Source organism: Hippoglossus hippoglossus, chromosome 21 (assembly GCF_009819705.1).
Source record: "Hippoglossus hippoglossus isolate fHipHip1 chromosome 21, fHipHip1.pri, whole genome shotgun sequence".
NCBI classification, from domain to species: domain Eukaryota; kingdom Metazoa; phylum Chordata; class Actinopteri; order Pleuronectiformes; family Pleuronectidae; genus Hippoglossus; species Hippoglossus hippoglossus.
In genome coordinates, this window is record NC_047171.1 from 5,650,695 (window position 1) to 5,663,934 (window position 13,240).

Here is a 13,240-nt window from a genome sequence, read left to right on the forward strand (position 1 = left end):
TTTGTATAAAATTTCCATCTCATAAGTGGAGAATTCTGGCCTATAATTTTGCTTATTATGAGGTCCTTGTTAAAAAACAGCATCACTACAACATTTTTAGGGAAAGGTTATCTATATTAATGAGGTGACATGTAGTCCACAATTTGGCTCGTGAAATAATAATTTAGGAGAGCCAATTTTTTAAAAGCTTAAAATTTATATGGAAACTGTAAAAATGCTTTTCCCACTGTGTGCTAAATGACTAACAGAAGTTTTCCTCTCAGCATCTTTTGTTATAGTCTCAAGTTCCTTCTCCGTCTGAAACATAAAGGAGTTTAATGTAAAAACTGATGATGCATCTAAAATGTTCATTTCAGACACGTAAGCTGTGTTTTATTGGAAATGTTAAAATTTGATTCTCTTCATTGTTAATCTTTGTACATTTATCTATTTCAATAATTGTAAAACAGAAGTAATAAGAATAAGTGGATCTGTTTTTTTTTTTAAGTTGCATTCAATTAAATCCTGAATAAAAAACTAAGGATAACATACACAGAATGCATTTAATGCACAATGCAAAGATATGAAGCGAGAATTTAACAAATCAGTTTATAAAAATCAGCCGAGATGTCCACAGATATAATTACACACTAAATCTACACCATCAGCTACGAGTAGATACTGTAAATATGCCAAATTATTTCACAGTACCAGAGTCTAAACACAAAAGATAAATCAAAACACCTTGAATCTTATTGACACAGAATAAAAGTGCAATAGAAACTGCTACTTTGAAATCAAATGTCAGCTTTTGTTAGACTCTTGTATTATTAAAGGACTTTGAGTTTCCGAAGTATATCAGAAAAAAGGTCATTTAATTCTAAAATTCATATAACCCAGAAATCTATTTCGAATTTTAGTCAACTTAAAACCATAAATGAGAGGATTCATGAGTGGAGGTATGACAAGAATCTCCATTGAAATAAAGTTTTTAAGTGATTGAGGTAATTTCTTTGAACCATATCGTATATTCATAATATCAAAAAGTACGGTGAAAATAAAAGTGATCAAAGAGAGTAAATGTGGCACACATGTTTGCATGAACTTTGCCCTGTTTTCTACAGAATTTACACATGTTCTAATGAGATATATGTAGGACCAAACTATAAATACACCATGAAATACATAAATGAGTATTGTAATGTATGCAACGATGTTGTTAACCATAGTTTCAGCTGGGAAACAAGCAAGTGCAACAATGAGCCAATTCACACAGAAGAGACTGGCAATATACGGGCTGCATAACTTCAGTCTTGATGTTATACAAATATTTGTTCCTATAATGCAGAAAGGTGTAAACCAGGAGAAACACACTAACTTCATGAGTCTTTGCTTTGACATGATAGTGTGATACTGCAGTGGTCGACATATAGCCACATATCTGTCATATGCCATTGCTGCAAGAAAAGAGAGATCAATGCAGGCAAATGAGTGAATTACTAAACCCTGAAGAAAACATCCAGAATAAGAGATGACATGAACAGGAGAGAGCAGATCCCACAGAAATTTGGGGAAGAAACCTGTTGTTCCATAAAGTCCATTCATGCAAAATGCACACAGCAGAATATACATTGGTTCATGGAGGTTTTTATCCAAGATGATGGTCACAATAAGAGTTATATTTACCAGCAAAATGACACAGTAACATAACAAAGTGAGAGAGAAGAGAACAAACCTGTTGTTCTTTGGTTCACTTAAACCTGAAAGGTAGAATATTTTTATCACAGAGACATTTTCCATCATATTTTGAAACCTGGTTTTTCTTGTGTGAAAGGTTCCTGAGTCCCTGACAGCGTCTGCTCTGTGGTCGCACTGCTTATAGTATCTCGGTCTACAGCAGGGAGTGAGGTGGGATTTGAAACCAGCCAATCGACGTTCAGTAAAAAGTCTTTCAGCATGTGACAATCTATGAGCATGAGCAATTATAATAATTACAATATTAACTGATTTCTACCAAAAGGGCAATATACTATTGTGTGTTTAGCTTGTAATCAACAAAGCCAAAGACTTATCAGTTATGAGTACTTCCTGTTTAATTGCAAAACACCAAATTTCTATATTATGCTTCGGACCTGCTGTATAAACCTTCACAGTTTAACATTGTCAGGGATTTGAAACCAACTGCAAATGAAAACATAACCTCCTACCTGCCGATATAAACACAGTATTATACATATCAAATTCTTTATTACCACAACAAGACAACAATATAATTGAACATGTATTTTGCACATCTTTACACTGACACTGATTTCATGAAACAAAATGTCCAGGAATACAGCCGTGAGTTTAATTGTGTCATCCCTCACAATTTCATGATATTTTGCCTTTATCAATTCCATAGAAATGCAGTACAGAGTGTTGGCCAGTAGATGTCCTCATGTTAACTGCACCAACTGATTCAAGTCATTTTCAGCCCTTCTGTGCACTGGTGGGAATCAGCAGCACATTGTGTGACAGCCTCTAAGTCACAGGTTTCTGAATGCAGACAGATGTGGGAGTCACATAACAAACATATCTCAACAATAACTTCAGGGAATTCCATCAAATTGGTAAAACAAAAATGTTAATTTGAACTTATGGATGAACTGATATGAATTTGTTGGTCAAAGATCAGGATCACTGACCTTACAAAACACGTTTTTGATCTTGTGAGTGCAACATCTCAGGAACACCTTCAGAGGGATTTCTTCACATTTGGCACAGATGTTCATTTAGACTCATGGATCAACTGATAAGATTTGGGTAATGAACAGTCAATGTCACAGTGGCCTCACAAAACATGTTTGGGCCCTTTGTCCTTCTCTAGTCTCCCTTTAAGGATCTGCTTTAAATCTTGCCCAGTTGTCAAGTGGACTCAAAGAATAACTGATTCGATTGCAGTGGTCACAAGTCATGATGACCTCATATGAGTCTTGAAAAAAATGTAGGTAGACAGAAACTGCACTGGTTGACATACAAGTGCTGTATTTGTGGCTTGCCAGGCAAACTTAATTGAGTCCATACCACTTAAAAAAGGGAATCTTTGGCTTGGGCCTTTGTACATTTACTCTGCTTAAACAGGGACAGCAAATGACTTCTGGTTGTCTTGTGGTCAGACCTATAGCTGTCTTGAGAGATTTTGCACTGCAATTACTGAAAAATCCACATCAACTGATTCATTTCCATCCATCAGTTTGCATCACAAATACATTGGAATGTGAGGAGACACCAATCATTAATCACATTGAGTAAGATAATCACAGGGACAAAATCAGCGTTCCGAGGAGCACTTAGTCATTCCGAGCCTCGTGCTCCTCTGGATACCAGAACATTACTTTGAGGGTGGGCCATGATGAAGAAGAGCTTTGACAACACCCTCCTCTCAGTGACTACATGCAGAGGCTCCAGCTCCACCCTCAGGACTGAGCCAGCCATCTCAATCAGTCCGCTGAATCTGCTGGTGTTGACCATCCGCCGGCTGTGATGCCCCGGCAAAACCGCGCTGTAGAAAATGTCGCCGGCCAATGCAGACTCATAAAAAATCAGCAGCTTGGTTAAAGATGTTAAAGGACCACCCTGCAGTAAAAAAGAGCAGACTCTGGTCCTTTCTGTAGAGAGCTGCAGAGTCCCTGGTCCAGTTCAGTTTGCTGTGCAAGAGGACACTAGGGTCTGTGTACTCATGTAGCATCTCCACCATTTCTCTAGCAAATGTCAGACGTCAAATGCAATTTCATCATGGAAAAGTGTTTTTTTCTACTGAGTCTGCAAAGCTTGCATTTCAGCAAGAAAAAGAAGCTTAGAGATTCAAGGTAGTGTAAAAACTGACAGCAAACACTCTTACCTCCGACTATCACATACAAATTTGCAGATAAACTGATAAACTTAAGGACGTGTAACAGAACCCTGAATCTATCTCAACCTAACCCTAATGAATAAAACGTGTCTCCAATATATAAATACATTCATCTATTTCAATAATTGTAAAACAGAAGTAATAAGAATAAGTGGATCTGTTTTTTTTTTTAAAGTTGCATTCAATTAAATCCTGAATAAAAAACTTAGGATAACGTACACAGAATGCATTTAGTGCACAATGCAAAGATATGAAGCGAGAATTTAACAAATCAGTTTATAAAAATCAGCCGAGATGTCCACAGATATAATTACACACTAAATCTACACCATCAGCTAAGAGTAGATACTGTAAATATGCCAAATTATTTCACAGTACCAGAGTCTAAACACAAAAAATAAATAAAAACACCTTGAATCTTATTGACACAGAATAAAAGTGCAATAGAAGCTGCTAATTTGAAATCAAATGTAAGCTTTTGTTAGACTCTTGTATTATTAAAGGACTTTGAGTTTCCGAAGTTTATCAGAAAAAAAGTCATTTAATTCTAAAATTCATATAACCCAGAAATCTATTTCGAATTTTAGTCAACTTAAAACCATAAATGAGAGGATTCATGAGTGGAGGTATGACAAGAATCTCCATTGAAATAAAGTTTTTAAGTGATTGAGGTAATTTCTTTGAACCATATCGTATATTCATAATATCAAAAAGTAGAGTGAAAGCAAAAGTGATCAAAGAGAGTAAATGTGGCACACATGTTTGCATGAACTTTGCCCTGTTTTCTACAGAATTTACACATGTTCTAATGAGATATATGTAGGACCAAACTATAAATACACCATGAAATACATAAATGAGTATTGTAATGTAAGCAACGATGTTGTTAACCATAGTTTCAGCTGGGAAACAAGCAAGTGTAACAATAATCCAATTCACACAGAAGAGACTGGCAATATACGGGCTGCATAACTTCAGTCTTGATGTTAGAAAAATATTTATGCCGTTAATGCAGAAAGGTGTAAACCAGGAGAAACACAATAACTTAATGAGTCTTTGCTTTGACATGATAGAGTGATACTGCAGTGGTCGACATATAGCCACATATCTGTCATAAGCCATTACTGCAAGAAAAGAGAGATCAATGCAGGCAAATGAGTAGAGTACTAAAGCTTGAACAAGACATCCAGAATAAGAGATGACATGAACAGGAGAGAGCAGATCCCACAGAAATTTGGGAAAGAAACCTATTGATCCATAAAGTCCATTCATGCAAAATGCACACAGCAGAATATACATTGGTTCATGGAGGTTTTTATCCAAGATGATGGTCACAATAAGAGTTATATTTACCAGCAAAATTACACAGTAACAAACCAAAGTGAGAGAGAAGAGAACAAACCTGTTGTTCTTTGGTTCACTTAAACCTGAAAGATAGAATATTTTGATCACAGAGACATTTTCCATCATATTTTGAAACCTGGTTTTTCTTGTGTGAAAGGTTCCTGAGTCCCTGACAGCGTCTGCTCTGTGGTCGCACTGCTTATAGTATCTCGGTCTACAGCAGGGAGTGAGGTGGGATTTGAAACCAGCCAATCGACGTTCAGTAAAAAGTCTTTCAGCATGTGACAATCTATGAGCATGAGCAATTATAATAATTACAATATTTACTGAATTCTACCAAAAGGGCAATATACTATTGTGTCTTTAGCTTGTAATCAACAAAGCCAAAGACTTATCAGTTATGAGTACTTCCTGTTTAATTGCAAAACACCAAATTTCTATATTATGCTTCGGACCTGCTGTATAAACCTTCACAGTTTAACATTGTCAGGGATTTGAAACCAACTGCAAATGAAAACATAACCTCCTACCTGCCGATATAAACACAGTATTATACATATCAAATTCTTTATTACCACAACAAGACAACAATATAATTTAACATGTATTTTGCACATCTTTGCACTGACACTGATTTCATGAAACAAAATGTCCAGGAATACAGCCGTGAGTTTAATTGTGTCATCCCTCACAATTCCATGATATTTTGCCTTTATCAATTCCATAGAAATGCAGTACAGAGTGTTGGCCAGTAGATGTCCTCATGTTAACTGCACCAACTGATTCAAGTCATTTTCAGCCCTTCTGTGCACTGGTGGGAATCAGCACATTGTGTGACAGCCTCGAAGTCACAGGTTTCTGAATGCAGACAGATGTGGGAGTCACATAACAAACATATCTCAACAATAACTTCAGGGAATTCCATCAAATTGGTAAAACAAAAATGTTAATTTGAACTTATGGATGAACTGATATGAATTTGTTGGTCAAAGATCAGGATCACTGACCTTACAAAACACGTTTTTGATCTTGTGAGTGCAACATCTCAGGAACACCTTCAGAGGATTTCTTCACATTTGGCACAGATGTTCATTTAGACTCATGGATCAACTGATAAGATTTGGGTAATGAACAGTCAATGTCACAGTGGCCTCACAAAACATGTTTGGGCCCTTTGTCCTTCTCTAGTCACCCTTTAAGGAACTGCTTTAAATCTTGTCCAGTTGTCAAGTGGACTCAAAGAATAACTGATTCGATTGCAGTGGTCACAAGTCATGATGACCTCATATGAGTCTTGAAAAAAATGTAGGTAGACAGAAACTGCACTGGTTGACATACAAGTGCTGTATTTGTGGCTTGCCAGGCAAACTTAATTGAGTCCATACCACTTAAAAAAGGGAATCTTTGGCTTGGGCCTTTGTACATTTACTCTGCTTAAACAGGGACAGCAAATGACTTCTGGTTGTCTTGTGGTCAGACCTATAGCTGTCTTGAGAGATTTTGCACTGCAATTACTGAAAAATCCACGTCAACTGATTCATTTCCATCCATCAGTTTGCATCACAAATACATTGGAATGTGAGGAGACACCAATCATTAATCACATTGAGTAAGATAATCACAGGGACAAAATCAGCGTTCCGAGGAGCACTTAGTCATTCCGAGCCTCGTGCTCCTCTGGATACCAGAACATTACTTTGAGGGTGGGCCATGATGAAGAAGAGCTTTGACAACACCCTCCTCTCAGTGACTACATGCAGAGGGCCCAGCTCCACCCTCAGGACTGAGCCAGCCATCTCAATCAGTCCGCTGAATCTGCTGGTGTTGACCATCCACCGGCTGTGATGCCCCGGCAAAACCGCGCTGTAGAAAATGTCGCCGGCCAATGCAGACTCATAAAAAATCAGCAGCTTGGTTAAAGATGTTAAAGGACCACCCTGCAGTAAAAAAGAGCAGACTCTGGTCCTTTCTGTAGAGAGCTGCAGAGTCCCTGGTCCAGTTCAGTTTGCTGTGCAAGAGGACACTAGGGTCTGTGTACTCATGTAGCATCTCCACCATTTCTCTAGCAAATGTCAGACGTCAAATGCAATTTCATCATGGAAAAGTGTTTTTTTCTACTGAGTCTGCAAAGCTTGCATTTCAGCAAGAAAAAGAAGCTTAGAGATTCAAGGTAGTGTAAAAACTGACAGCAAACACTCTTACCTCCGACTATCACATACAAATTTGCAGATAAACTGATAAACTTAAGGACGTGTAACAGAACCCTGAATCTATCTCAACCTAACCCTAATAAATAAAACGTGTCTCCAATCTAAGTTGCTCAATGTTTGTATAAAATTTCCATCTCATAAGTGGAGAATTCTGGCCTATAATTTTGCTTATTATGAGGTCCTTGTTAAAAAACAGCATCACTACAACATTTTTAGGGAAAGGTTATCTATATTAATGAGGTGACATGTAGTCCACAATTTGGCTCGTGAAATAATAATTTAGGAGAGCCAATTTTTTAAAAGCTTAAAATTTATATGGAAACTGTAAAAATGCTTTTCCCACTGTGTGCTAAATGACTAACAGAAGTTTTCCTCTCAGCATCTTTTGTTATTGTCTCAAGTTCCTTCTCCGTCTGAAACATAAAGGAGTTTAATGTAAAAACTGATGATGCATCTAAAATGTTCATTTCAGACACGTAAGCTGTGTTTTATTGGAAATGTTAAAATTTGATTCTCTTCATTGTTAATCTTTGTACATTTATCTATTTCAATAATTGTAAAACAGAAGTAATAAGAATAAGTGGATCTGTTTGTTTTTTTAAGTTGCATTCAATTAAATCCTGAATAAAAAACTAAGGATAACATACACAGAATGCATTTAATGCACAATGCAAAGATATGAAGCGAGAATTTAACAAATCAGTTTATAAAAATCAGCCGAGATGTCCACAGATATAATTACACACTAAATCTACACCATCAGCTACGAGTAGATACTGTAAATATGCCAAATTATTTCACAGTACCCGAGTCTAAACACAAAAAATAAAACAAAACACCTTGAATATTATTGATACAGAATAAGTGCAATAGAAACTGCTACTTTGAAATCAAATGCAAGCTTTTTGTTAGACTCTTGTATTATTAAAGGACTTTGAGTTTCATTTCATTCTAAAAGTCATATAACCCAGAAATCTATTTCGAATTTTAGTCAATTTGAAACCATAAATGAGAGGATTCATGAGTGGAGGTATGACAAGAATCTCCATAGCAATGAAGTTTTTAAGTGATTGAGGTAATTTCTTTGAACCATATCGTATATTCATAATATCAAAAAGTAGAGTGAAAAGAAAAGTGATCAAAGAGAGTAAATGTGGCACACATGTTTGCATGAACTTTGCCCTGTTTTCTACAGAATTTACACATGTTCTAATGAGATATATGTAGGACCAAACTATAAATACACCATGAAATACATAAATGACTATTGTAATATAAGCAACGATGTTGTTAACCATAGTTTCAGCTGGGAAACAAGCAAGTGCAACAATGAGCCAATTCACACAGAAGAGACTGGCAATATACGGGCTGCATAACTTCAGTCTTGATGTTAGACAAATATTTGTGCCTATAATGCAGAAAGGTGTAAACCAGGAGAAACACATTAACTTCATGAGTCTTAGCTTTGACATGATAGTGTGATACTGCAGTGGTCGACATATAGCCACATATCTGTCATATGCCATTACTGCAAGAAAAGAGAGATCAATGCCTGCAAATGAGTAGAGTACTTGAGCCTGAAAAAGACATCCAGAATAAGAGATGACATGAACAGGAGAGAGCAGATCCCACAGAAACTTGGGAAAGAAACCTGTTGATCCATAAAGTCCATTCATGCAAAATGCACACAGCAGAATATACATTGGTTCATGGAGGTTTTTATCCAAGATGATGGTCACAATAAGAGAAATATTCACCAGCAAAATTACACAGTAACAAACCAAAGTGAGAGAGAAGAGAACAAACCTGTTGTTCTTTGGTTCAGTTAAACCTGAAAGGTAGAATATTTTGATCACAGAGACATTTTCCATCATATTTTGAAACCTGGTTTTTCTTGTGTGAAAGGTTCCTGAGTCCCTGACAGCGTCTGCTCTGTGGTCGCACTGCTTATAGTATCTCGGTCTACAGCAGGGAGTGAGGTGGGATTTGAAACCAGCCAATCGACGTTCAGTAAAAAGTCTTTCAGCATGTGACAATCTATGAGCATGAGCAATTATAATAATTACAATATTTACTGAATTCTACCAAAAGGGCAATATACTATTGTGTGTTTAGCTTGTAATCAACAAAGCCAAAGACGTATCAGTTATGAGTACTTCCTGTTTAATTGCAAAACACCAAATTTCTATATTATGCTTCGGACCTGCTGTATAAACCGTCACAGTTTAACATTGTCAGGGATTTGAAACCAACTGCAAATGACAACATAACCTCCTACCTGCCGATATAAACACAGTATTATACATATCAAATTCTTTATTACCACAACAAGACAACAATATAATTTAACATGTATTTTGCACATCTTTACACTGACACTGATTTCATGAAACAAAATGTCCAGGAATACAGCCGTACGTTTAATTGTGTCGTCCCTCACAATTCCATGATATTTTGCCTTTATCAATTCCAAAGGAATGCAGTACAGAGTGTTGGCCAGTAGATGTCCTCATGTTAACTGCACCAACTGATTCAAATCATTTTCAGCCCTTCTGTGCACTGGTGGGAATCAGCAGCACATTGTGTGACAGCCTCGAAGTCACAGGTTTCTGAATGCAGACAGATGTTGGAGTCACATAACAAACATATCTCAACAACACCTTGAGGGAATTCCATCAAATTGGTAAAACAAAAATGTTCATTTGAACTTATGGATGAACTGATATGAATTTGTTGGTCAAGGATCAGGATCACTGACCTTACAAAACACGTTTTTGATCTTGTGAGTGCAAAATCTCAGGAACACCTTCAGAGGGATTTCTTCACATTTGGCACAGATGTTCATTTAGACTCATGGATCAACTGATAAGATTTGGGTAATGAACAGTCAATGTCACAGTGGCCTCACAAAACATGTTTGGGCCCTTTGTCCTTCTCTAGTCTCCCTTTAAGGATCTGCTTTAAATCTTGCCCAGTTGTCAAGTGGACTCAAAGAATAACTGATTCGATTGCAGTGGTCACAAGTCATGATGACCTCATATGAGTCTTGAAAAAAATGTAGGTAGACAGAATCTGCACTGGTTGACTAACAAGTGCTGTATTTGTGGCTTGCCAGGCAAATTTAATTGAGTCCATATCACTTAAAAAAGGGAATCTTTGGCTTGGGCCTTTGTACATTTACTCTGCTTAAACAGGGACAGCAAATGACTTCTGGTTGTCTTTGTGGTCAGACCTATAGTTGGCTTGAGAGATTTTGCAAAGCAATTACATCAACTGATTCATTTCCATCCATCAGTTTGCATCACAAATACATTGGAATGTGAGGAGACACCAATCATTAATCACATTGAGTAAGATAATCACAGGGACAAAATCAGCGTTCCGAGGAGCACTTAGTCATTCCGAGCCTCGTGCTCCTCTGGATACCAGAACATTACTTTGAGGGTGGGCCATGATGAAGAAGAGCTTTGACAACACCCTCCTCTCAGTGACTACATGCAGAGGGTCCAGCTCCACCCTCAGGACTGAGCCAGCCATCTCAATCAGTCCGCTGAATCTGCTGGTGTTGACCATCCGCCGGCTGTGATGCCCCGGCAAAACCGCGCTGTAGAAAATGTCGCCGGCCAATGCAGACTAATACAAAATCAGCAGCTTGGTTAAAGATGTTAAAGGACCACCCTGCAGTAAAAAAGAGCAGACTCTGGTCCTTTCTGTAGAGAGCTGCAGAGTCCCTGGTCCAGTTCAGTTTGCTGTGCAAGAGGACACTAGGGTCTGTGTACTCATGTAGCATCTCCACCATTTCTCTAGCAAATGTCAGACGTCAAATGCAATTTCATCATGGAAAAGTGTTTTTTTCTACTGAGTCTGCAAAGCTTGCATTTCAGCAAGAAAAAGAAGCTTAGAGATTCAAGGTAGTGTAAAAACTGACAGCAAACACTCTTACCTCTGACTACCACATACAAATTTGCAGATAAACTGATAAACTTAAGGACGTGTAACAGAACCCTGAATCTATCTCAACCTAACCCTAATGAATAAAACGTGTCTCCAATATATAAATACATTCATCTATTTCAATAATTGTAAAACAGAAGTAATAAGAATAAGTGGATCTGTTTTTTTTTTAAAGTTGCATTCAATTAAATCCTGAATAAAAAACTAAGGATAACATACACACAATGCATTTAGTGCACAATGCAAAGATATGAAGCGAGAATTTAACAAATCAGTTTATAAAAATCAGCTGAGATGTCCACAGATATAATTACACACTAAATCTACACCATCAGCTAAGAGTAGATACTGTAAATATGCAAAATGACTTCACAGTACCCGAGTCTAAACACAAAAAATAAATCAAAACACCTTGAATCTTATTGACACAGAATAAAAGTGCAATAGAAACTGCTAATTTGAAATCAAATGTAAGCTTTTGTTAGACTCTTGTATTATTAAAGGACTTTGAGTTTCCGAAGTATATCAGAAAAAAAGTCATTTAATTCTAAAATTCATATAACCCAGAAATCTATTTCGAATTTTAGTCAACTTAAAACCATAAATGAGAGGATTCATGAGTGGAGGTATGACAAGAATCTCCATTGAAATAAAGTTTTTAAGTGATTGAGGTAATTTCTTTGAACCATATCGTATATTCATAATATCAAAAAGTACGGTGAAAATAAAAGTGATCAAAGAGAGTAAATGTGGCACACATGTTTGCATGAACTTTGCCCTGTTTTCTACAGAATTTACACATGTTCTAATGAGATATATGTAGGACCAAACTATAAATACACCATGAAATACATAAATGAGTATTGTAATGTAAGCAACGATGTTGTTAACCATAGTTTCAGCTGGGAAACAAGCAAGTGCAACAATGAGCCAATTCACACAGAAGAGACTGGCAATATACGGGCTGCATAACTTCAGTCTTGATGTTATACAAATATTTGTTCCTATAATGCAGAAAGGTGTTAACCAGGAGAAACACACTAACTTTATGAGTCTTTGCTTTGACATGATAGTGTGATACTGCAGTGGTCGACATATAGCCACATATCTGTCATATGCCATTACTGCAAGAAAAGAGAGATCACTGCAGGCAAATGAGTAGAGTACTAAAGCCTGAACAAGACATCCAGAATAAGAGATGACATGAACAGGAGAGAGCAGATCCCACAGAAATTTGGGAAAGAAACCTGTTGATCCATAAAGTCCATTCAAGCAAAATGCACACAGCAGAATATACATTGGTTCATGGAGGTTTTTATCCAAGATGATGGTCACAATAAGAGAAATATTCACCAGCAAAATTACACAGTAACAAACCAAAGTGAGAGAGAAGAGAACAAACCTGTTGTTCTTTGGTTCAGTTAAACCTGAAAGATAGAATATTTTGATCACAGAGACATTTTCCATCATATTTTGAAACCTTGTTTTTCTTGTGTGAAAGGTTCCTGAGTCCCTGACAGCGTCTGCTCTGTGGTCGCACTGCTTATAGTATCTCGGTCTACAGCAGGGAGTGAGGTGGGATTTGAAACCAGCCAATCGACGTTCAGTAAAAAGTCTTTCAGCATGTGACAATCTATGAGCATGAGCAATTATAATAATTACAATATTTACTGAATTCTACCAAAAGGGCAATATACTATTGTGTGTTTAGCTTGTAATCAACAAAGCCAAAGACGTATCAGTTATGAGTACTTCCTGTTTAATTGCAAAACACCAAATTTCTATATTATGCTTCGGACCTGCTGTATAAACCGTCACAGTTTAACATTGTCAGGGATTTGAAACCAACTGCAAATGA

General features: G+C 36.9%; 4 protein-coding genes across 4 annotated transcripts; all 4 read right to left on the reverse strand.

The window, feature by feature from the left end:
- Window positions 1–849: 849 nt before the first annotated feature.
- On the reverse strand, window positions 850–1,782 carry LOC117755408 (olfactory receptor 1019-like). The gene has a single exon (XM_034575197.1). The coding sequence runs from the start codon at window positions 1,780–1,782 to the stop codon at window positions 850–852; it is 933 nt and encodes a 310-aa protein (XP_034431088.1).
- A 2,629-nt stretch (window positions 1,783–4,411) lies between these two features.
- On the reverse strand, window positions 4,412–5,344 carry LOC117755410 (olfactory receptor 11H6-like). The gene has a single exon (XM_034575199.1). The coding sequence runs from the start codon at window positions 5,342–5,344 to the stop codon at window positions 4,412–4,414; it is 933 nt and encodes a 310-aa protein (XP_034431090.1).
- Window positions 5,345–8,369: 3,025 nt separating this feature from the next.
- LOC117755411 (olfactory receptor 1019-like) lies at window positions 8,370–9,302 on the reverse strand. Its single transcript, XM_034575200.1, has one exon. It carries the CDS (start codon window positions 9,300–9,302, stop codon window positions 8,370–8,372), a length of 933 nt encoding a protein of 310 aa, XP_034431091.1.
- Window positions 9,303–11,919: 2,617 nt separating this feature from the next.
- LOC117755412 (olfactory receptor 1019-like) lies at window positions 11,920–12,852 on the reverse strand. Its single transcript, XM_034575201.1, has one exon. The coding sequence runs from the start codon at window positions 12,850–12,852 to the stop codon at window positions 11,920–11,922; it is 933 nt and encodes a 310-aa protein (XP_034431092.1).
- Window positions 12,853–13,240: the final 388 nt, after the last annotated feature.